Source organism: Eleutherodactylus coqui, chromosome 5, assembly GCF_035609145.1.
Source record: "Eleutherodactylus coqui strain aEleCoq1 chromosome 5, aEleCoq1.hap1, whole genome shotgun sequence".
NCBI lineage: Eukaryota > Metazoa > Chordata > Amphibia > Anura > Eleutherodactylidae > Eleutherodactylus > Eleutherodactylus coqui.
The window spans coordinates 1435082-1460176 of NC_089841.1; the positions used below are offsets into that span (position 1 = coordinate 1435082).

A 25095-nucleotide genomic window follows, 5' to 3' on the forward strand; every position below is an offset into this window, starting at 1 on the left:
ACTCTCCCCCACCCCCTTTATTGGCGACTCTCCCCCACCCCCTTTATTGGCGTCTCTCCCCCACCCCCTTTATTGGCGTCTCTCCCCCACCCCCTTTATTGGCGTCTCTCCCCCACCCCCTTTATTGGCGTCTCTCCCCCACCCCCTTTATTGGCGTCTCTCCCCCACCCCCTTTATTGGCGTCTCTCCCCCACCCCCTTTATTGGCGTCTCTCCCCCACCCCCTTTATTGGCGTCTCTCCCCCACCCCCTTTATTGGCGTCTCTCCCCCACCCCCTTTATTGGCGTCTCTCCCCCACCCCCTTTATTGGCGTCTCTCCCCCACCCCCTTTATTGGCGTCTCTCCCCCACCCCCCTGCTTTTTTTTGCATCTCTTTCCCACCCCCTTTATTGGCGTCTCTCCCCCACCCCCCTGCTTTTTTTTTGCATCTCTTTCCCACCCCCCTGCTTTTTTTTGCATCTCTTTCCCACCCCCTTTATTGGCGTCTCTCCCCCACCCCCCTGCTTTTTTTTGCATCTCTTTCCCACCCCCTTTATTGGGATTTCTCCCCCACCCCCTTTATTGGGATTTCTCCCCCTCCCCCTTTATTGGGATTTCTCCCCCACCCCCTTTATTGGGATTTCTCCCCCACCCCCTTTATTGGGATTTCTCCCCCACCCCCTTTATTGGGATTTCTCCCCCACCCCCTTTATTGGGATTTCTCCCCCACCCCCTTTATTGGGATTTCTCCCCCACCCCCTTTATTGGGATTTCTCCCCCACCCCATTTATTGGGATTTCTCCCCCACCCCCTTTATTGGGATTTCTCCCCCACCCCCTTTATTGGGATTTCTCCCCCACCCCCTTTATTGGGATTTCTCCCCCACCCCCTTTATTGGGATTTCTCCCCCACCCCCTTCATTGGGATTTCTCCCCCACCCCCTTCATTGGGATCCCCCCCCCACCCCCTTCATTTGAATCCCCCCCCTCCTTCATTGGGATCTAGTGAGTCCCTGCCCCTGCTGTTTCATTGTGATCTCCTCCCTTTCCCCTCTCCCACCCCCTTTCATTGGGACCTCTTTTTCCCTTCATTGGGATCCCTCACCCCCTCCCCTTCACTGCTATCTCCCCCCCCCTCGCCTTTATTGGGATCTCTTCCCCCCTTTATTGGGATCTCTTCCCCCCTTTATTGGGATCTCTTCCCCCCCTTTATTGGGATATCTTCCCCCCTCCCCTTTATTGGGATCTCTCCCCCTCCCCTTTATTGGGATCTCTCCCCCTCCCCTTTATTGGGATCTCTCCCCCTCCCCTTTATTGGGATCTCTCCCCCCTCCCCTTTATTGGGATCTCTCCCCCCTCCCCTTTATTGGGATCTCTTCCCCCCCTCCCCTTTATTGGGATCTCTTCCCCCCCTCCCCTTTATTGGGATCTCTTCCCCCCTCCCCTTTATTGGGATCTCTTCCCCCCCTCCCCTTTATTGGGATCTCTTCCCCCCTCCCCTTTATTGGGATCTCTCCCCCCCCCCCCTCCCCTTTATTGGGATCTCTTCCCCCCTCCCCTTTATTGGGATCTCTCCCCCCTTCATTGGCATCTAGTCTCCCCCTTTGTGATCTCGTGCGTCCCCACTCCCCCTGTTTCATTGTGATCTCCTCCCTTTCCCCTCTCCACCCCCACCCCCTTTCATTGGGACCTCTTTTTCCCTTCATTGGGATCCCCCCCCTTCATTGCGATTTCATTAACCCCACCCCCCACCCCTGCTTCATTGGGACCCCCTCATTGGGATTTCTTCCCCCCTTCATTGGGATCTAGTCTCCCCCTTTGGGGATCTCATTTATCCCCACTCCCCCCTGTTTCATTGTGATCTCCTTTCCCCTCTCCACCCCCCACCCCCTTTCATTGGGACCTCATTTTCCGTTCATTGGGACCTCTTCCTCTTTCCCCCTTCCCTGAAACTATTTCCTATTCCCCTCATGATCTTTTTCCTACTCCCCACTCCTCAGTATTTCCTTCCCTCTTTCCCCCCTTCTCAGGATTTCCTTCCCTCTCCCCCCACCCCTTGAGATGGATCTTTTTCCTCTCCTTCCTCCTTGGGATATCCTTCCCTCTTCCTGTGGGATCTCCCCTCCCTCCATCCTTTCCCTTCCTTTTCCCCTTGGGTTCTCCTATCTTCTTTTCCCCTCCCCCTTGGTATCTCTCCTTTTCCCCTTGCCAACCCCATTGGGAATTCCTCCAACCCCCTTTTGGATCTCATGTCCTTTCCCTGTTGGGACCTAGTCTCTCCCTTTCCCCCTTTGGGATCTTGTGTGTGTGCCCCCCCCACCCAGTTTCATTGCGATCTGCTCCCTTTCTCTCCTCACCCTTCCTCGTGATCTGCACTCCTTGGGAACTCCCTTCCTCGGCATCGCCTTGCCTCCCCTACCCCCCAAGCTCTTATTTCTTCTCACTTATCTGCATTGTTCTGCCCTCAGATCGGGTCGCACATTAAGCAGCGGGTCCAGGAGCTCGGGCACGGCTGCTCTCAGCTGGTCACTAGGGCCGGAGCCCTTCAGTGTTCCCCGTCAGATACTTACACGAAGAGAGAACTGATCGACTGTGCGCGGCTGGTGTCTGAGAAGGTAAATGGGCGCTTCCGACAGCAATGTGGCCCTCGTGGACAGCAGGTCCGCAGTGTGTGACCCTCATGTCTTACTGCTCTTAGGTGTCACATGTATTGGCGGCCCTGCAGGCTGGTAACCGTGGCACACAGGCCTGTATCACCGCCGCCAGCGCTGTGTCGGGGATCATTGCGGATTTGGACACTACCATTATGTTTGCCACAGCGGGAACGCTCAACAGAGAGAACGCAGAGACGTTTGCAGATCACCGGTGAGCAGCGACTTCTAGTTGTGATCAGTCTGCAGGAAGTGACCCTCCGTGACCCCGTTTACCCCTGTGCTTCCTTCCAGCGAGGGCATCCTCAAGACCGCTAAAGCCCTGGTTGAAGACACCAAGGTCTTGGTTCAGAACGCAACCTCCAGCCAAGAGAAACTGGCTCAGGCGGCGCAGTCCTCCGTGACGACCATCACGCGACTGGCAGAGAATGTCAAGCTTGGTGCGGCCAGCCTGGGATCCGAGGACCCAGAGACGCAGGTAGGCATGAGCATGGTGGCAACTCTGGGCATTTAGACTGATGTGAAGGGTCCAGCTCTTACTAGCCCTGTAATGGCACCCAACACCCATAGAGCGCGGGAGCCCCGACGGTATGTGACACCCATAGAGCACTAGTGCCCCGACGGTATGTGACACCCATAGAGCACTAGTGCCCCGACGGTATGTGACACCCATAGAGCACTAGTGCCCCGACGGTATGTGACACCCATAGAGCACTAGTGCCCCGACGGTATGTGACACCTGCAGAGCAGCTCCGATAGTAGCCGGAGTTGGACAACTCCAACTCTGAGATTAGTGAGTGTAATCCACGTACGGACGTCTGTGTGCTGGCTTGTGGCATCATCATTCATGGTCGTGGCAGCAGGTGACATTGGCCGCAGCAGGTGACCATCCCATGCTTCAGTGCTAGATAGTTTTGCTGTTCATGGACCTGCTGTGGTAAAGAGGCCCCCAGTGCCATCCTACACCCCCCAGTCCTCTTCAGTGGCCACCGCCATACTACAGTGATCACCTACCTTCTGCTTCTTCGCAGGTTGTTCTCATAAATGCAGTGAAGGACGTGGCCAAGGCCCTGGGAGATCTCATTAGCGCCACAAAGGCTGCGGCAGGCAAGTCCAGTGATGACCCATCAGTCTATCAGCTGAAGAATTCAGCCAAGGTAAGTGACCACCTGGTTACGGGTGCGGCTCCACATCGTGGCTGACGTGATGCCGGATGTTTTGGGGTCACTGGCATGGTTGTGCTTCCAGGTTATGGTGACCAATGTGACGTCGCTCCTGAAAACCGTGAAAGCTGTGGAGGATGAGGCAACCAAGGGGACACGGGCTCTGGAGGCCACCATAGAACACATAAGGCAGGAGCTTGCGGTGAGTCTGTGGGTCTGGTGGCACCGTGAAGGGGCTAGTCATCTCAGGGGCTTTACGTCTTACCTCCTCTCCTAGGTCTTCTCCTCTCCGGAGCCGCCGCCTCACACTTCCACCCCAGAGGACTTCATCCGCATGACCAAGGGCATCACCATGGCTACTGCCAAGGCTGTTGCTGCCGGGAACTCTTGCCGCCAAGAAGATGTCATTGCCACAGCCAACCTGAGCCGGCGGGCTATCGCTGACATGTTACGTTCATGCAAGGTGCGGTCATGTGACACATGGAGGTAACGCCATACGAGTAGTGAAGCTTTGTAATGGCAGTCTTCTATGTCCACAGGAAGCTGCGTATCACCCTGAGGTGAGCCCGGACGTGCGCATGCGTGCCATGAGGTTCGGGAAGGAATGCGCCACAGGCTACCTGCAGCTGCTGGACCACGTCCTGGTGGTAAGTGGCCACAGCGGTATTGCTGTCACCTGTGGCTGGTAACGCAGGTCTCATCTTTGTAGTCTTCTGTCCACACAGATCCTCCAGAAGCCGAGTCCTGAGCTGAAGCAGCAGCTAGCCGGATACTCCAAGCAAGTAGCCGGTTCAGTGACGGAGCTCATCCAGGCTGCGGAGGCCATGAAAGGTGCCGTGTTCGCTCCATGTGGTCCTGCAGCACAGTAGGGGTCTGATGACTGATGGAGGATAGGACGCGGAGCCAGGAGTATGCGGACACGTAGCGGCTGCTAGTGATGTTGAGCCCACCTATCCCTCATATGAGGGGGCTGCTGCAGGATAGTGCTACAGCAGTCCGGAGCTTTACTGGGCACCGCAGCCCTACTGTTATGGGGTCCAAATTCAGAGATCTCTTGCTGTCTTTTAGGTACTTCTCTGACGTGCAGGACCAGTAGAGGAACTGCAGCAACACTATGTAGACAAAAGTATTGGCCCCCCAGCAGTCGTGCCCGCTCATATGTGAACATCTATATATATATATATATATATATATATATATATATATCTATCTGACTGGCTCACTCACTGACTCACTCACTCACTGACTCACTCACTCACTCACTCACTCACTGACTCACTCACTGACTCACTCACTCACTGACTCACTCACTCACTGACTCACTCACTCACTGACTCACTCACTCACTGACTCACTCACTGACTGACTCACCGACTGACTCACCACTAATTCTCCAACTTCCCGATGTTATAGAAACATGAAATTTGGCAGGAGCATTAATTGTCATAAATAGGAAAAGTTAATGGGTCCCAACTCGATTATTCAATTTTAAGCGCAAAAGAACTAGCGTCCAAATTTTGGTGGGATGTCACCAAGTATAGAGCTGACAACAAGGTCTGTTGGTGGGATGTCACCAGGTGTAGAGCCGACAACGGGGTCTGGTGGTGGGATGTCACCAGGTGGAGAGCTGACAACGGGGTCTGGTGGGGGGATGTCACCAGGTGTAGAGCTGACAACGGGGTCTGGTGGGGGGATGTCACCAGGTGTAGAGCCGACAACGGGGTCTGGTGGGGGGATGTCACCAGGTGTAGAGCCGACAACAGGGTCTGGTGGGGGGATGTCACCACCAGGTGTAGAGCTGACAATGGGGTCTGGTGGGGGGATGTTACCAACCAATCAGTACAGACATCACAGCTTCTGAACCTTCCAGAGTCCACTCTTGGCCATGTTATGGGGAGATGGATGCCATTTGGAGACTTTATTGGCTCAAAGTCTGAATCTGAAGTGGGACAAACTAGAACACCGTATCCATGCGCCCAACACATCCATGATCCCTGCGTTACTATCTTAAGCTCCTCCTTTCACACATTTGTGGGTATCTGGTGGGAAACGGCTGTGGAGGGTGACTGCAGTCATCGAGGCCGAAGGTGGCCAACACCGGATAGGCAAATGGGAATAAAATCCTTGTGCGTGCATTCCCATACTTCTGTCACCATAGTGTATAACGTTGCTCCAGTCCATCTGAGATGAAGCCTCTCGGCTCTTGAATTGTGTTTCCAGCTCATGCTCCCAGCTATGCGTCTCCATAGTAACAGACGACAATGTGCGTGCAGCCTGCTGCTGCTGTGTACCTTTCTACATATACTCTTATGGGGTCCCTGGAGGACCAGACTACATGGTGTGATTGTCCTCTGTTACCATGGACCCAGAAGTCTTACACACAAGTTCTTCCAAGAAAGTTGTAGTCTGCGCCGCAGCAATTGGATCCACCAGAAATAGATGAAGTGGGACTTGTGTGTCAGGACTGGTAGGTCGTCCACCACACTCATCCAGATCCATCAATATAGGACATAGCAGGTGCCGTAGCAAACCACCTTCGTATCGCCTGCTCCAGTGCTGTCTGCTAAAGGTAGTGACCCTCTGTTTTTGCTCGCATTCTCCACTATAACAGGCACTGAATGGGTGGACCCTGAAGACCCCACCGTTATAGCAGAGAACGAGCTCCTGGGAGCTGCAGCCGCTATAGAAGCAGCAGCCAAGAAGCTGGAGCAGCTAAAACCTCGTGCCAAACCAAAGGTAACCCGCAAACCAAAACTGTCAACCCTGCCAGAAACCCCTCTAGTAAGACCGTGAACATTACCAATATTCCCCTAAGCTTATGGGGGAACCCACGTGTAAGTCCATACCGATGGTCCATAGATGACCTGGAGTCTGGTGCAGGTCAGACTCATCTGAGCTGTGAATGTCCGGTCAATGGTGGAGCACCCATATAAATGCGACGGGAGCAATTGGACATCTCGGAACGCAGTCGCCACTTGTACACTCAGCTGGGACTTTCATGTGTCCTCAGGATCCAGTCGCTCGTGACCTGTGACTTGGACATCTCATGATTTGGTCATGGTGATTCTCTGAGCTGGGACGACTTCCCCTCAGGATCCGGTCGCTCGTGCCCTGTGACTTGGACAGCTCATGATTTGGTCATGGTGGTTCTCTAAGCTGGGACGGCTTCCCCTCAGGTTCCGGTCTCTTGTGCCCTGAGCTGGGACTTGCATGTGTCCTCAGGATCTGATCGCTCGTGCCCTGTGACTTGGACATCTCAGGATTCGGTCATGGTAGTTCTCTGAGCTGGGACGGCTTGCCCTCAGGATCCAGTTCCTCGTGCCCTGAGCTGGGACTTGCTCCTTGCCGTTAGCTTGGTGGCGCATTCTGTGGCTCGTTGCAATGTTTCCTGCGCCCCAGCTCATGTTGGGCTCATGATACTCACTGTGCTTTGTTGTGTGTTTGTAGCAGGCGGATGAGAGCTTGAATTTTGAGGAGCAAATCTTGGAAGCAGCGAAGTCCATTGCAGCCGCCACCAGCGCCCTTGTGAAAGCGGCATCTGCAGCCCAGAGAGAGCTAGTGGCCCAGGGCAAGGTGGGTCTTTGTGTTTTCTCTGCTCTCTTGTGCCTCCCTGGAGGGCCGTATGTTCTCGTTGTTTCCCGGCTCGGTCTTGAGTGTTTGCACCCAGTTTCTTTTTTTTGTCATAGTTGCACCTTTCTGCTTTCTTCCAGGTTGGAGCAATCCCAGCAAATGCCGTAGACGATGGCCAGTGGTCACAGGGCCTGATCTCAGCGGTGAGTGCCCGGATTAGTGAGTGCAGACTCGTGGAGCTCCGCAGTGTTGGACTTCTATTGTGACTGTTCTTTACTTCTTCAGGCCAGGATGGTCGCCGCCGCTACGAGTAATTTGTGTGAGGCAGCGAACTCTGCGGTTCAGGGTCATGCCAGCGAGGAGAAACTGATTTCATCAGCTAAACAAGTGGCTGCATCTACAGCTCAACTACTTGTGGCTTGTAAAGTGAAGGCCGACCACGATTCAGAGGCCATGAAGAGACTGCAGGTGGGTGGACAGCCATGTGGCTGGAGACTGGGGACCGGCCTTCGCCTCTAATGATGTTGTATCCATGCAGGTGGCAGGAAATGCTGTGAAGAGAGCGTCGGACAACCTGGTGAAAGCCGCTCAGAAGGCAGCAGCATTCCAAGAGTATGATGAGACGGTGGTGGTGAAGGAGCGGATGGTAGGAGGGATCGCACAGGTGAGGAGCACTAGGGGACGAGCCTAAAGTATCTCATAGCGTGCCGCCGTTGGCAGAACAGATCCCACCTGCAGCCGAGTCAGCGCGGCTGTCTGCTGATGTGTGGGCCCTTGTGAATGTAGCACCACCTCAATCTAGCGTAAGGGTTTGACGGTTCCATCCCTGTAGCACCACCACCTCGTATTTAAGGCCCTCCTCATTTGTTGCCAGGCATTAGCAGTAGGGATGGCATGACTGGTTGGGTCCGCCATCTTAATACCGACAGTCTTTACATCATGTTCTTCCTCTGCAGATTATTGCAGCTCAGGAAGAAATGTTGCGGAAGGAGCGCGAGCTGGAGGAGGCGCGGAAGAAGCTGGCCATGATACGACAGCAGCAGTATAAGTTTCTGCCGTCTGAGCTACGGGAGGACTCGCAGAACTGAGCTGTCGCGGACTCTTCCCCACCTGCCACGCCATTAACATTTCTCAGCACTCTTCTTCCCGACTACTGAGGTTTAACCGGCTTCTCCTGCTCACTAATCGCTCTTGCACATGGGCCTCAGTAGTGTCTATGAAGCCGGCGCTCTGGGACTTGGGGCCACATCGTTCATCCTCCTCTGCTGGAAGGAGCGGAACGTGTTGTGTGTGAATGTTGTTAGTTCGTTCCCAGCTGAACGGTTTGTTTTGTATTGGTGCCTTATTGCCCTGACGCTGGCTTGTGGCCGGGCTGATGCCTTATTGCGCCCTGTCTATGCTGTATTAACCTCCAGCTACTTGCCTCTTAGGCCGCCCTCCCCTGTGTTCTAGGAGAGAGGCGGAGTGACTGCCGTGTGACTGGTGACCTCTGCGTCTGATTGGATGTCTATGTGTTACTTCATGCCGATAAGTGCCTGAACGTGCCGTGCACAATCAAACTGTTACCCCTGGCCGAGCGTGCTCCTCCCGTCTCCCCAGGATGTTCCCTTACATTTCTATATAAAGTATTTTTATTTTGCTGACGTTTTTTTATGCTCTTCATATGGACCCGAGCGGCGCCATCTGTGCCGGCTCCACCAAAAGTATCACCAATAAATATCTTCACCTTGGACTGGTGGCTCTTGTCTCGGTCTATCACAGTGGGGGATACGTTTGTAGTTGTGCCAGTCGTGTCATAGGGCGGTGGCTGCCGTCACCCACTGCTGTCCTTGGCCACCAAACACGATCAGCTGACGGCAGTTCGCTTCCTGAGAGAAGCGATAACTCTAACGATACTGGCCATAAAACAATGTGGTATCGTGTTGGCCATTAGAAGGTCTTGTATGTACAAGATGAACTGGTTTCCTTTATGTGCTACGGCAGCACAACCATGGGGGCGGGGGAGGGGGGGTAGTTCCGTCCCGATGTACTATTGGGGCAGATGGAATTTCTAATTAAACGCTAGTTAACTAGAACCCCCTGACCCTATGAGAAGGATGTCTAGCACCTCCCACCCTGCAGCAGCACAACCATTGGTGCATGAGGGAGCTCCCTATAAGGTAACGTCTTTCTAATTCCCCAATGGTTGTGCTCTTGCAAGACGTAAGGGAAACGTTAAGCTCCTAAATCCTGACTGCAGTACAAGCTTCCCACCCTAATTGTATACTATTACCTTATAATTAGCAAGGTGGGAGGGGCTAGACCTCTTTCTTATAGGGTCCGGAGCTCCAGTTAATTAGTGTTTAATTTGACTTATTACGAATTCCATCTGCCCTAATAGTACCCCCTTCTGCTACCCCCATGTTTGTGCTGCTGTCAGCACTAAGGGAAACCAAATCCTAATCGCTTCCCTTTGGTGGACGTCACACAAAAATGTGATCATGCAAGAGAATAGAACCGATTGATGTCAATGGGTTCCTTCACACGCATGGATGTTCCTGCACCTTTCTACCACGTTCTATTACCTGCGCATTTGTGCTCTGAAAGTCCCCATGGAAGTCAATAGGGATGTGCAAATGTGCACTAAAAGATGCTAGGAGACGCGAAACATCGCGTAGTTGTGCAAGAGAGAGAACACATCTGGAACTCGGACTCATTGGCCATTGCAGTCGGTGCATAGTTTTTGCTACATGCGAATGCCCAAGTCTGTTACCTTTCTAGTATGGTAAAATGGGCTAATGCGCGCGCTACACAAAAATGCTGCGCTCATGCATATGCAAATACGCGTACGCCCGTGTGATGTCCACCTTTCAGAGAGCAAGAACACCTATGACTGTGCTGGAAGACCTTTATCAGATCCCCGCTCTCTCCCATTTAGCTCTTCCCTCCCTCTCACGATTGGCGCTTCCCTGTACGGTAACTCTCCCCGTGCCCCCGGAGTGCGGCATAGAATCACGTGACAAGTTTTCCACGGAACAGTTTCAGGGGGAATCCACATTAGATGGGAAGAACCAGCGATGGGAGCGACTTCCAGCAAGGCCGGCCATTGGTACTAGACTAGTCAGGGTCTCACCGCCAAGAACGGGGGGTTCTCATGTAACTGTGTGGAGAGTATACACAGAATGGCGCGATTGAGGAAAACATCCAGCGAAAGGGGATCCTGTGGGGGGAAACAACTAATCGGTGAAAGGGGTCGGAGGAGGATGTCAGGAATCGTTCTGACCAACAGGCTGCACAGTCAGCTGAATACAACGCTGGAGCTCCAACTAACGTGTCCGAACGCACAACTCGCCGTTCCTCCGCACGGATGGTATAACAGCGGGCGACCAGTTCCAGCGCCATTGTGTCTAAGAGAAACAGACTCCAGCGGGCAAAAGAGCGCAAAACTTGTATCACTGAGCAGCAGGAAAACATCTCCTGGTCAGATGGGTCCAGATTTCTGTTGCTGATGGGAGGGCAGGATTTGGGGCAAGCAGCATGAATCGCTGACCCCTTCTGGTCAGCTCGTGGAAGTGCAGAAACTGTGCAGCAGAGGCTTTCTCTGTGTCCTCCCATACTTGGAGGTGGATGCCACAAATTGCTGCAGTTTTGAAAGTCAAAGGACATCCTATGCACTACTAGATGGGGGTCTGTAATGTGGCATTCCACTAGACCACCAGGGATGTTCACTAACCTATGGTCTCACAGTCTGCTAATACATAGCCCGAGTTTTCTAGAGTAGTGGCCCTCAATGTAGGCGTTATTACCCCCTGGGGTGGGTGGGGAGGGTGGAACGAAAAGGGGTCGCAGGGGGCGTTGGAATATAAGGTGGCGGTAGGGGCTGTTCTGTGGTTGCTTTGTTGATTGATTTTTTTTTTGATTTTTTTTGTCAACTAACTACAATTTTCTAAAAATTTGTGATACCTCCGTTTTTGTTGATAATCCGTCCGAAAACAATCGGTGAAATCCGAAACCAACGAAAACTGAGGCAATTATTTCCATATGAATCACTTCCATGTAATGGGAGTTGTGTGCAGCCTGCGCGCCTCTATCATATAATGCATGACTCTTATAACTCCACGACTCCATAACACTGGATAACCTACAGCACAACCTGTCTTTTCAGAACACTGCTATAAACTACAACTCCCAGAGACCCACACAATTGAAAGTTCCAGCCAATCAGCGGCATTATAGAATGCAGCGGCTTCGGTTGTTCTTTAGGTTATCCAGTGTGATTGATCTGCAGCGGAGTCATGGAGTTATAAAAGTCATACATCATTATATGATAGAGCGATATAAGCAGTGCATTCTTGAAACATACTTTATAAAAATGTCTGAGAAGAAGAAATGCCGTCAGTATTCAAATGAATACCTGAAATACGGATTCATCCCTTCTACAAACGGACAGCTTCCCTTGTGCTTGGTTTGTGAAAAGGCATTTCAAATGAAGCTATAAAACCTTTGAGACGGAGTGATCATGTTGCAAAAATGCATTCAGACAAAGTGGGTAAGCCAATTTCATTTTTCCAAGGTTTAAAGTCAAAGTTTGAGAACCACAGCACTGTAGGCAAGCTGTTTGGAAAATCTGCTCTCAATGCTGACAAAGGCCTGCTTGCCTTCTATAAAGTCTCTTTATTAATAGAGCAATGTAGCAAATCACATACTATTGGGGAAACCCTTGTGTTACGCGCAGTTAAAGAGATTGTCAGTACTATGCTGGGGCCTGAAAGTGTGCCATGGTGAAATCGATTCCTTTGAGTAATGACATTCTTTGAAGAAGAAACCCTTTTGGACGTGTTAAAGAACACAGAATTTCCAATGAAAATTGACAAGTCAACGGTTAGAGACAATGAAGCATTGCTGCTAGCTTACACTCGTTTCATTAATCGGAATGAAGAGGTAGTGGAGGAACTGTTGTTTACCTGAAATTTAACCACCGACACAAAAGTCTCCTCTATATACAAAAGAGTGGAAGAAATTTTCTAAGAAAAACATCCCTTTTACAAATGTATTTGCTTGTGCAACCGAGGGAGCTGCATCCAAGAGTGGTGGATATCGCAGATTTGTAGCCCACTTAAAACCTGCTGTACCTGGCATAATGGCAGTCCGCTGTGTGATCCATCGGCAGCACCTTGACAAAGACTGCTGCAAGCCTTCGAAACGTCGCTGCATTACCTGATTGTCAGCAATAAATATACATCCCCTGGGATGTTTTAAATTTTTGCAACATTGAAATCTTGCTGTCCTGAGGCCTTATTCTCTCATATGCAATTCTTGGACCTGGGTCCAGGCCACGACGGGGCGAGCAATATTGGTCACTGATGGTGATTCATACAGTGTGCTGCTGTAACTAGACTTCCTGAAGGATTTGTTGCTAGACATTTATGTAACAGATTGTATGATTCTCTGCGCTCTGTAATTACTGCTGTTAACGATAAAGGCGCACTCTTTGAACGAACAACTTTTCTGCAGGCTCTGTCAAGACCATGACGAAGAATTCGAACATCTACCCCTACACACCGAAGTGAGGTGACTGTCAAGAGGGAAGTGCTTACCACGCTTCTACAAACTTTTTGACCCAGTAGTTGAGTTTCTTCGGCCGATTGACCCAAGCCTTTGTGATGCAATCGAACTACGACGTCTTGACGTTGCCTATCTCACAGGCATATTTGACAAACTCAGCGTTTTGGCTAAACAAATAGGCTTTATCAATAGCTGTCGAGAAAAGCTATTTCTTTGCCGAAACGCCTTCAGCGTGATGTTGGTCCGTTTTTCAACCTTGGAATGATAAAGAGGACGTTTAGGTTGAAGAAGCGGACTTCTTTTTGGATCTCTTTTCCTTATACCTTTACCACCACTTGGAGCTAGCAGGTTACCAGGTCAGAGCTCCAACCTCTCCTCGCATACAGCTAGGACACGGCTTGAGTATGTGAGCCATACACATTATATTGTTGTACTGGTAAGACAAATGGAATTAACTAATTAGTCCCTACACTATATATATCTAACCTTTATAATGGATATCTATAGATCAGATACTGATAGGATAAAGCTGATAAGTGATGGATATCTATAGGTCAGATACTGATAGGATAAAGCTGATAAGTGATGGATATCTATACGTCAGATACTGATAGGATGAAGCTGATAAGTGATGATATCTATAGGTCAGATACTGATGGGATGAAGCTGATAAGTGATGGATATCTATACATTAGATACTGATAGGATAAAGCTGATCAGTGATGGATATCTATAGATCAGATACTGATAGGATGAAGCTGATAAGTGATGATATCTATAGGTCAGATACTAATATGATGAAGCTGATTAGTGATGATATCTATAGGTCAGATGCTGATAAGTGATTGATGTCTATAGATCAGATACTGATAGGATGAAGCTGATAAGTGATGGAAATCTATAGATCAGATACTAATGGGATGAAGCTGATCAATGATGGTTATCTATAGGTCAGATACTGATAGGATGAAGCGGATAACTGATAGATTTCTATAGGTCAGATACTGACTGGATGAAGCTGATAAGTGATGATATCTATAGATCACATGCTGATAGGATGAATCTAATAAGTGATGGATATCTATAAGTCAGATACTGATCGGATGAAGCTGATAACTGATGGATATCTATAGGTCAGATACTAAGGGGATGAAGCTGATAAATAATGGATATCTATAGATCAGTTAGATAGGATGAAGCTGATAACTGATAGATATCTATAGGTCAGATACTAATGGGATGAAGCTGATAAGTGATGGATATCTATAGATCAGATACTGATAGGATGAAGCTGATAAGTGATGGATGTCTTTAGATCAGATACTGATAGGATGAACCTGATAAGTTATGGATATCTATAAATCACATACTGATACGATGAAGGTGATCAGTGATGGATATCTATAGGTCAGATACTTATAGGATGAAGCTGATAACTGATGGATATTTATAGGTCAGATACTAATGGGATGAAGCTGATAAGTGATGGATATCTATAGATCAGTTACAGATAGGATTAAGCTGATAAGTGATGAATATCTATAGATCCGTTACAGATAGGATGAACCTTATAAGTGATGGATATCTATAGGTCAGATACTAATGGGATGAAGCCGATAACTGATGGAAATCTATAGGTCAGATACTAATGGGATGAAGCTGATAAGTGATATCTATAGATCAGATACTGATGGGATGAAGCTGATAAGTGATGATATCTATAAATTACATACTGATAGGATGAAGCTGATCAGTGATGGATATCTATAGGTCAGATACGAATAGGATGAAGCTAAGTGATGCTTTCTATAGATCAGATACTGATAGGATGAAGCTGATAAGTGATGGATACCTATAGATCAGTTACAGATAGGATGAAGCTGATAAGTGATGGGTATATATTGGTCAGATACTGATAGGATGAAGCTGATAAGTGATGATATCTATAGATCAGATCCTGACAGGATGAAGCTGATAAGTGATGATATCTATAGATCAGGTACTGATAGGATGAAGCTGATAAGCGATGATATCTATAGGTCAGATACTAATGGGATGAAGCTGATTAGTGATTATATCTCTAGGTCAGATACTGCTGGGATGAAGCTGATAAGTGATGATATTTATAGATAAGATAGTGATAGGATGAACCTTTTAAGTGATGGATATCTATAGGTCAGATACTAATGGCATGAAGCTGATAACTGATGGATATCTATAGATCAGTTACATATAGGATGAAGCTGATAAGTGATGGATGTCTATGGATCAGATACTGATAGGATGAAGCTAATAAGTGATGGATATCTATAAATCACATACTGATAGGATGAAGCTGATAAGTGATGGATATCTATAGATCAGATACTAATGGGATGAAGCTGATAAGTGATGGATATCTATAGGTCAGATACTAATGGGATGAAGCTGATAAGTGATGGATATCTTTAGATCAGATACTGATACGATGAACCTTTATCAGTGATGATATCTATAGATCAGATACTGATGGGATGAAGCTGATAAGTGTTTATATCTATAGATCAGATACTGATAGGATGAAGCTGATAAATGATGGATATCTATAGGTCAGATACTGCTGGGATGAAGCTGATAAGTGATGGATATCTATAGGTCAGATACTGATGGGATGAAGCTGATAAGTGATGGATATCTATAGGTCAGATACTGATGGGATGAAGCTGATAAGTGATGGATATCTATAGGTCAGATACTGATAGGATGAAGCTGATTACTTATGGATATCTATAGGTCAGCTACTAATGGGATGAAGCTGATAAGTGATGATATCTATAAATTACATACTGATAGGATGAAGCTGATAAGTGATGATATCTATAGATCAGATACTGATAGGATGAAGCTGATCAGTGATGGATATCTATAGATCACATACTAATAGGATGAAGCTGATACGTGATGGATATCTTTAGATCAGATACTGATAGGATGAAGCTGATAACTGATGGATATTTATAGGTCAGATACTAATGGGATGAAGCTGATGAGTGATGAATATCTATAGATCAGATACTGATAAGATGAACCTTACTAGTTATGGATATCTATAGGTCAGATACTGATGGAATGAAGCTGATAAGTGATGATATCTATAAATTGCATACTGATAGGATGAAGCTGATCAGTGATGATATCTATAGGTCAGATACTGATAGTATGAAGCTGATAAGTGATGGATATCTATAGATAAGATACTGATAGGATGAACCTAATAAGTGATGTATATCTATAAATCACATACTGATACAATGAAGCTGATCAGTGATGGATATCTATAGGTCAGATAGTGATAGGATGAAGCTGATTACTGATGGATATCTATAGGTCAGATACTAATGGGATGAAGCTGATAAGTGATGGATATCTATAGATCAGATACTGATAGGATGAAGCTGATAACTGATGGATATCTATAGGTCAGTTACAGATAGGATGGAGCTGATAAGTGATGGATATCTATAGGTCAGATACTGATAGGATGAAGCTTATAACTGATGGCTATCTATAGATCACATACTGATGGGATGAAGCTGATAAGTGATAGATATCTATAGGTCAGATACTGATAGGACAAAGCTAATAAGTGATGGATATCTATAGGTCAGATACTGATAGGATGAAGCTGATTACTGATGGATATCTATAGGTCAGATACTAATGGGATGAAGCTGATAAGTGATGGATATCTATAGATCAGATACTGAAAGGATGAAGCTGATAACTGATGGATATCTATAGGTCAGATACTGATAGGACAAAGCTGATAAGTGATGATATCTATAGATCAGATACTGATGGGATGAAGCTGATAACTGATGGATATCTATAGATCAGATACTGATAGGATGAACCTTACTAGTTATGGATATCTATAGGTCAGATACTGATGGAATGAAGCTGATAAGTGATGATATCTATAAATTGCATACTGATAGGATGAAGCTGATCAGTGATGATATCTATAGGTCAGATACTGATAGTATGAAGCTGATAAGTGATGGATATCTATAGATAAGATACTGATAGGATGAACCTAATAAGTGATGTATATCTATAAATCACATACTGATACAATGAAGCTGATCAGTGATGGATATCTATAGGTCAGATAGTGATAGGATGAAGCTGATTACTGATGGATATCTATAGGTCAGATACTAATGGGATGAAGCTGATAAGTGATGGATATCTATAGATCAGATACTGATAGGATGAAGCTGATAACTGATGGATATCTATAGGTCAGTTACAGATAGGATGGAGCTGATAAGTGATGGATATCTATAGGTCAGATACTGATAGGATGAAGCTTATAACTGATGGCTATCTATAGATCACATACTGATGGGATGAAGCTGATAAGTGATAGATATCTATAGGTCAGATACTGATAGGACAAAGCTAATAAGTGATGGATATCTATAGGTCAGATAGTGATAGGATGAAGCTGATTACTGATGGATATCTATAGGTCAGATACTAATGGGATGAAGCTGATAAGTGATGGATATCTATAGATCAGATACTGAAAGGATGAAGCTGATAACTGATGGATATCTATAGGTCAGATACTGATAGGACAAAGCTGATAAGTGATGATATCTATAGATCAGATACTGATGGGATGAAGCTGATAACTGATGGATATCTATAGATCAGATACTGATAGGATGAAGCTGATAAGTGATGATATCTATAGGTCAGATACAGATAGGATGAAGCTGATAAGTGATGGATATCTATAGGTCAGATACTGATAGGATGAAGCTGATTACTGATGGATATCTATAGATCAGATACTTATTGGATGAAGTAGATAAGTGGTGGATATCTATAGATCAGATACTGATAGGATGAAGCTGATAAGTGATATCTATAGGTCAGATACAGATAGGATGAAGCTGATAAGTGATGGATTTCTATAGATCAGATACTTATAGGATGAAGCTGATAAGTGATGGATATCTATAGGTCAGTTACTGATAGGATGAAACTGATAAGTGATGGATATCTATAGGTCAGATACAGATAGGATGAAGCTGATAAGTGATGGATATCTATAGATCAGATACTTATTGGATGAAGCTGATAAGTGATGGATATCTATAGGTCAGATACTGATAGGATGAAGCTGATAAGTGATGGATATCTATAGATCAGATACTTATTGGATGAAGCTGATAAGTGATGGATATCTGTAGATCAGATACTGATAGGATGAAGCTGATAAGTGATGATATCTATAGGTCAGATACTGATAGGATGAAGCTGATAAGTGATGGATATCTATAGGTCAGATACTGATAGGATGAAGCTTATAACTGATGGATATCTATAGATCACATACTGATGGGATGAAGCTGATAAGTGATGGCTATCTATAGGTCAGATAGTGATAGGATGAAGCTGATAAGTGATAGATATCTATAGGTCAGATACTGATAGGACAAAGCTGATAAGTGATGATATCTATAGATCAGATACTGATGGGATGAAGCTGATAACTGATGGATATCTATAGATCAGATACTGATAGGATGAAGCTGATAAGTGATGATATCTATAGGTCAGATACAGATAGGATGAAACTGATAAGTGATGGATTTCTATAGATCAGATACTTAGGAAGAAGCTGATAAGTGATGGATATCTATAGGTCAGTTACTGATAGGATGAAGCTGATAAGTGATGATATCTATAGGTCAGATACTGATAGGATGAAGCTGTTAAGTGATGATATCTATAGGTCAGATACTGATAGGAAGAAGCTGATAAGTGATGGATATCTATAGATCAGATACTTATTGGATGAAGCTGATAAGTGATGGATATCTGTAGATCAGATACTGATAGGATGAAGCTGATAAGTGATGATATCTATAGGTCAGATACTAATGGGATGAAGCTGATAAGTGATGGATATCTATAGATCAGATACTGAAAGGATGAAGCTGATAAGTGATGATATCTATAGATCAGATACTGATGGGATGAAGCTGATAACTGATGGATATCTATAGATCAGATACTGATAGGATGAAGCTGATAAGTGATAGATATCTATAGGTCAGATACTGATAGGACAAAGCTAATAAGTGATGGATATCTATAGGTCAGATACTGATAGGATGAAGCTGATTACTGATGGATATCTATAGATCAGATACTTATTGGATGAAGTAGATAAGTGGTGGATATCTATAGATCAGATACTGATAGGATGAAGCTGATAAGTGATGATATCTATAGGTCAGATACAGATAGGATGAAGCTGATAATTGATGGATATTTATAGGTCAGATACTGATAGGATGAAGCTGATAAGTGATAGATATCTATAGGTCAGATACTGATGGGATGAAGGTGATAAGTAATGATATCTATAGGTCAGATACTGATAGCACAAAGCTGATAAGTGATGACATCCATAGATCAGATACTGATGGGATGAAGCTGATAAGTGATGATATCTATAGATCAGATACAGATAGGATGAAGCTGATGAGTGATTATATCTATAGGTCAGATACTAATGGGATGAAGCTGATAAGTGATGATATCTATAGATCAGATACTTATTGGATGAAGCTGATAAGTGATGGATGTCTATAGATCAGATACTGATAGGATGAAGCTGATAAGTGATGGATATCTATAGGTCAGATACTGATGGGATGAAGCTGATAAGTGATGGATTTTGTATAGATCAGATACTGATAGGATGAAGCTAATAAGTGATGATATCTATAGATCAGATACTGATAGGATGGAGCTGATAAGTGATGGATATCTATAGGTCAGATACTGATGGGATAAAGCTGATAAGTGATGGATATCTATAGGTCAGATACTGATAGGATGAAGCTTATAACTGATGGATATCTATAGATCAGATACTGATAGGATGAAGCTGATAAGTGATGATATATATAGATCAGATACTGATAGGATGAAGCTGATAAGTGATGGATATCTATAGATCAGATACTTATTGGATGAAGCTGATAAGTGATGGATATCTGTAGATCAGATACTGATAGGATGAAGCTGATAAGTGATGATATCTATAGGTCAGATACTTATAGGATGAAGCTGATAACTGATGGATATCTATAGGTCAGATACTTATAGGATGAAGCTGATAACTGATGGATATCTATAGGTCAGATACTGATAGGATGAAGCTGATAACTGATGGATATCTATAGGTCAGATACTTATAGGATGAAGCTGATAACTGATGGATATCTATAGGTCAGATACTGATAGGATGAAGCTGATAAGTGATGATATCTATAGATCAGATACTGATAGGATGAAGCTGTTAAGTGATGATATCTATAGATCAGATACTGATAGGATGAAGCTGATAAGTGATGGATGTCGCTGCTAGTCCCTAAACGCAGCAGGAAGGTGGTGCTGCAGCACGTGTGACAGCAGTGATTGTGGTGTAATGATTAGCGTGCATCGCTTTCACACGTCGTATATTGTAATGTGAGCTGCTTTTTGTTTCCCGAGGCGTCAGTAATTGTTTAGGTTGAGTTATATGTCTGGTAGGGATGCTATATAAGATGAGGCTCAGAGTGCATTGCATTATGGGGCTTCGCTTCTTTTCTGGCTTATTATCGCCATATGTGGTAGCACATGGATGTTTCTGGCGTTTCACAGCACGCCTTTCAGCATTAGTGTAAGGAATGGAAAGCTTTCCAAGATTCCCCAGCGCTCGGCTGGAGGAGGGTGAGGCTGGGGGTCCGTAATCCCCCCTCCCCCCGGGGCTTCTGCATTCCCAGGAACTTACCATATAAAGCTCGCCTGTTGCTCTGGAATCTTGGCTGATGTCAATGCTGATATTACTAGAAAATAAGTGGATCCAAGAAGGTGAGGGAGGAGGGGCGGAGGGTTATTGTAGTACTGCTAGTACCGCGCGGCCCTCAGCAGAAGGTGGCGCCATAATGTCTCCACGGTTTAGGGTGCCTGCTCACCTCCTGCCATCAGCCCGCCAACGCAGTCGCGTTTCCGTTTGCATCCTATTAAGCGTCAGGCTTTACGTTTTAATATCTTGATAACAGAAGAGCCGAGCGTTCCAATCACCGTGATCTCTGCTGGAGTGTGATGGGTTAACGGGGCTCCCTGTGAACAGATTGCAGCAGTTTGGGGTAGAGCCGGATGCTCTCCGACGCTGGCCAGCGGGTGGGGGTCATTCGCTGTATACCTTTGTACGAGAAGCAGAAAGTAATTGCACGCCGCATCCAGGAATAACTGCCCTGTATTGGCCAGCAGCTCCAGAGCATTGGGAGCAGCATCTCCCCACGCCTGCGGGGCACTGAAACTGCTGGCAAAACATGGCCGCCCCCGCCGGTTTCTTCTGATTGGGGAGTTTAAGATGCGCTACTTAATGAGCACCAGTAATTGTTCCTCCTGCCCTACTGGACGGGGGTACTATTGTATCTTTTCACCACCGGAAGCTAGGGGCTGACCGCTCTAGCTGCAGAAGACCCCCTTGTCAAGCCCCTAGCTTCCCATTGGCTCATGGAATAGCGCCAATGTTGTTAACCCGGTGTGCCAGACACCGCGGCTGGATGAAGGGGGAGACCAAGACCCGGGGGGTCAGCGGCGCGATGGAGGGTGACTGCGGCCACCCTGAGGATACTGACAGCAGAGCTGGTGAGTGGCAGGCACTCACTGTCCCTGTCCGCCTTGCAGCGCTGCCACTGTGTCAGGGGCCGAGCGGGAGTCTGACAGCCGCTGGTGAGTGGCAGGCGCTCACTGTCCCTGTCCGCCTTGCAGCGCTGCCACTGTGTCAGGGACCGAGCGGGAGTCTGACAGCCGCTGGTGAGTGGCAGGCACTCACTGTCCCTGTCCGCCTTGCAGCGCTGCCACTGTGTCAGGGACCGAGCGGGAGTCTGACAGCCGCTGGTGAGTGGCAGGCACTCACTGTCCCTGTCCGCCTTGCAGCGCTGCCACTGTGACGGGGGCCGAGCGGGAGTCTGACAGCCGCTGGTGAGTGGCAGGCGCTCACTGTCCCTGTCCGCCTTGCAGCGCTGCCACTGTGTCAGGGGCCGAGCGGGAGTCTGACAGCCGCTGGTGAGTGGCAGGCGCTCACTGTCCCTGTCCGCCTTGCAGAGCTGCCACTGTGTCAGGGGCCGAGCGGGAGTCTGACAGCCGCTGGTGAGTGGCAGGCGCTCACTGTCCCTGTCCGCCTTGCAGCGCTGCCACTGTGTCAGGGGCCGAGCGGGAGTCTGACAGCCGCTGGTGAGTGGCAGGCACTCACTGTCCCTGTCCGCCTTGCAGCGCTGCCACTGTGTCAGGGGCCGAGCGGGAGTCTGACAGCCGCTGGTGAGTGGCAGGCGCTCACTGTCTTGCCTGGACTCAATGGCGATAAATATGGTGGAGACCAGAGATGGCGCTCACAATCAGGGAGGCTGTTTAGGTCGATGGAATGATTATCCTTCAAATGAGTGAAAGTGACTAATTGTTCAGTCTGAACGCAGCCGACGGCCGGACGGCCAATGAGGAGGAGTTTGCTTTGTGTCAGTCGTTCCTGTTATAATAATAACTCCTTTACTTCAGTTTAATCAGCGCTCGCTTATATGGCGAATGTGAGGACTGAACGATTCCTGTGAAGGAGCCGGCCATGTATCTGCTGGTATAAACGCCGACATCCTTCACTCTTCATACCATAACTGTCTGATCTGATTACCAGAGGGGCTCAATGGGGTATTGAGGGACAGAGAAATGGCTTATCCAGTTCCCAAAAATCCTATTCTTGCACATTTTTATGGGATTCCCAAGTCTCATAAAGATGTATTCCCACCTCCCATGCTCCCGATAGTTTCAGGACGACGATCCCTATGTGAGGGACTCAGCAATTGGGTAGATACAAAATTACAGCCTGTGGTCGTTCGAATCCCCGGATATATTCCCAATAGCAACAAAGTCATTCACACATTGGCAGGACCCAAATGGGGGGCGGATAAAACCTGGGTAACGTGTTAAAGCATTGTATTCGTCTATCCCACATCATTTGGCGCTACAGGCGCTTGCATCTCACCTCAGGTCTCATGCACAATATAAGGATTCTCTAAGAGCTGAATTCCTACTGACACACAATGTCTTCAAGTTCAATCCACACAATCCTTACACCTGTTGGGGGCGCCAGTGGGCTCTAGAGTCTCCCCTTCTTTAGCAATATTGTATATGTCATGGTGGGAATCCAGATATGTTTATGATCAGTGTAACCCCTTTATGGACAACATATGTTGGTATGGGCGTTACATTGAGGACGTGATTATAATATGGCACATGACTAGTGATGGTATGAACAGAGACGAAACAAAAAACAAGATCCAACTAACCAGCTTTATAACTTATATCAATGGAAATGATTGCAACCTAGAATTCACCATGGACTGATTACAAACAGATCCCTTTTTGGATATTCTTATGAAGGGAAATAGTCCGGATGGGTCGATCACCGGCGTATTGTACAGAAAAACAGATGCCGGCAATACGATGTTACACGCATCAAGCTGCCATCCGATGCAAACCATACAAGCGATCCCATTGGGGGAGCTATTGAGGGCAAAGCGCCTCTGCACTTTATGTACAGATTACCAACAGGCAGAAAAAGAAATCTGTGACAGGTTACAAAACGGGGATACGGAAAACGGGGCGAGACGGGAAACGGGGCGAGACGGGAAACGGGGGATACGGGAAACGGGGGATACGGGAAACGGGGGATACGGGAAACGCATTCTACAACGGGCAGAAAAAGAAAGCTGTGATAGGTTACAAAACACGGGAGACGGAAAACGGGGGAGACGGAAAACGGGGGAGACGGGAAACGGGGGAGACGGGAAACGGGGGAGACAGGAGACGGGAAACGGGGGAGACGGAAAACGGGGGAGACGGAAAACGGGGGAGACGGGAAACGGGGGAGACGGGAGACGGAAAACGGGGGAGACGGAAAACGCGGGAGACGGGAAACGCATTCTACAATGGGCAGAAAACAGTAGCTTCTAGACAAACAGGAGAAATGAGTTCAAATGAGAAGCATTCAGACAGATGTAAGAGCAGAGAATGCATCACATCTCACCCCGTCAGCAGACAATTCACACAGAGCAAAAACTGTTCTGTCAACAATCTAGCCACTTTAAACCAAGTTATATTGGAGTCCGGCACCAGATGTGTCCAGAAGGGCGAGATCGATTGATTTCATGTTCAGGCAAACAAACAGTAACAAACAGACACCAATGGGCTACAAACCATGGCTTCTATAGATGCCTGCAATCACGGTGCCCGCTGGGTAAATGTGCACCAAGGGGTGTGAAGGAGTTTGGTAGTGACAATCCCAGGACCGCATATGCCATTAAATCATATAGAAACTGCAAACAGGAGTTGTCTATATGGCCGTAAGTTACAATATATTGGATGCACCACATCAGAATATCAGACAATCCACAATATATAGCAAAAGGCCAAACTGGGAGCTCAGATGTGGCCAATCATCTCATCAATTCGCACTCATGCAGTACCGCTAGCTTCACATGTTTTGGTATAGAGAAAGTAACCCATAACAGGCGCGGCGAGGCAACGTTCAATGAGATACTGATCAGAGAGTCCTTCTGGATCCACGAACTGGGGACCAGATCCCCTCAGGGGTTAAATTACAAGTCAGACCTGCACTGCATATACAGGAATCAAACATGATCAAAGAGAAGAAAGTACATTTGGAGCAGACCCCTTTGGGGGGCTATACTGTAAGTCAGACCTGCACCATATATATTGACAGCTGAGAGCTGCCCCTAATTGGTCCCTGCGCTGAGCCAATCAGAGGCAGCACTCACCCATTCATGAATTCATGAATGGGTGTGAGTGAGAGCTGCCTCTGATTGGTGAGAACTGTGACCAATCAGAGGCAGCTCATTCGGCAGGCGGGGACTTTAAATCCCCACCTGCTGAATACTACAGAGAGCAGTTCAGGAGAACTGCCGGCCGGCCGCGGCTGAACTCCGGCTGCAGCGGAAAGGTGAGTGTACATTTTTTCTTATTTTTACACATTTTAGGATGATTTTCAGGTAAAAATTCATCCCGCGCTCACCGGCAGCCCATTGCTTTCAATGGAGACAGCTGTATTGCCGGCTCCAT

At 47.1% G+C, this 25095-nt stretch overlaps 1 protein-coding gene across 1 annotated transcript in view; it reads left to right on the forward strand.

The window, feature by feature from the left end:
* TLN1 (talin 1) overlaps nt 1-9094 on the forward strand; it is a 35657-nt gene extending 26563 nt beyond the window's left edge. Inside the window, 14 exon segments of the mRNA XM_066602133.1 lie at nt 2447-2593; nt 2677-2843; nt 2924-3107; nt 3661-3786; nt 3878-3994; nt 4070-4255; nt 4332-4439; nt 4518-4623; nt 6404-6528; nt 7240-7365; nt 7503-7565; nt 7648-7830; nt 7901-8026; nt 8319-9094. Coding sequence (XP_066458230.1) covers nt 2447-2593; nt 2677-2843; nt 2924-3107; nt 3661-3786; nt 3878-3994; nt 4070-4255; nt 4332-4439; nt 4518-4623; nt 6404-6528; nt 7240-7365; nt 7503-7565; nt 7648-7830; nt 7901-8026; nt 8319-8450 — 1896 coding nt within the window. The 3' untranslated portion in view covers nt 8451-9094.
* The last annotated feature ends 16001 nt before the right edge of the window (nt 9095-25095 follow it).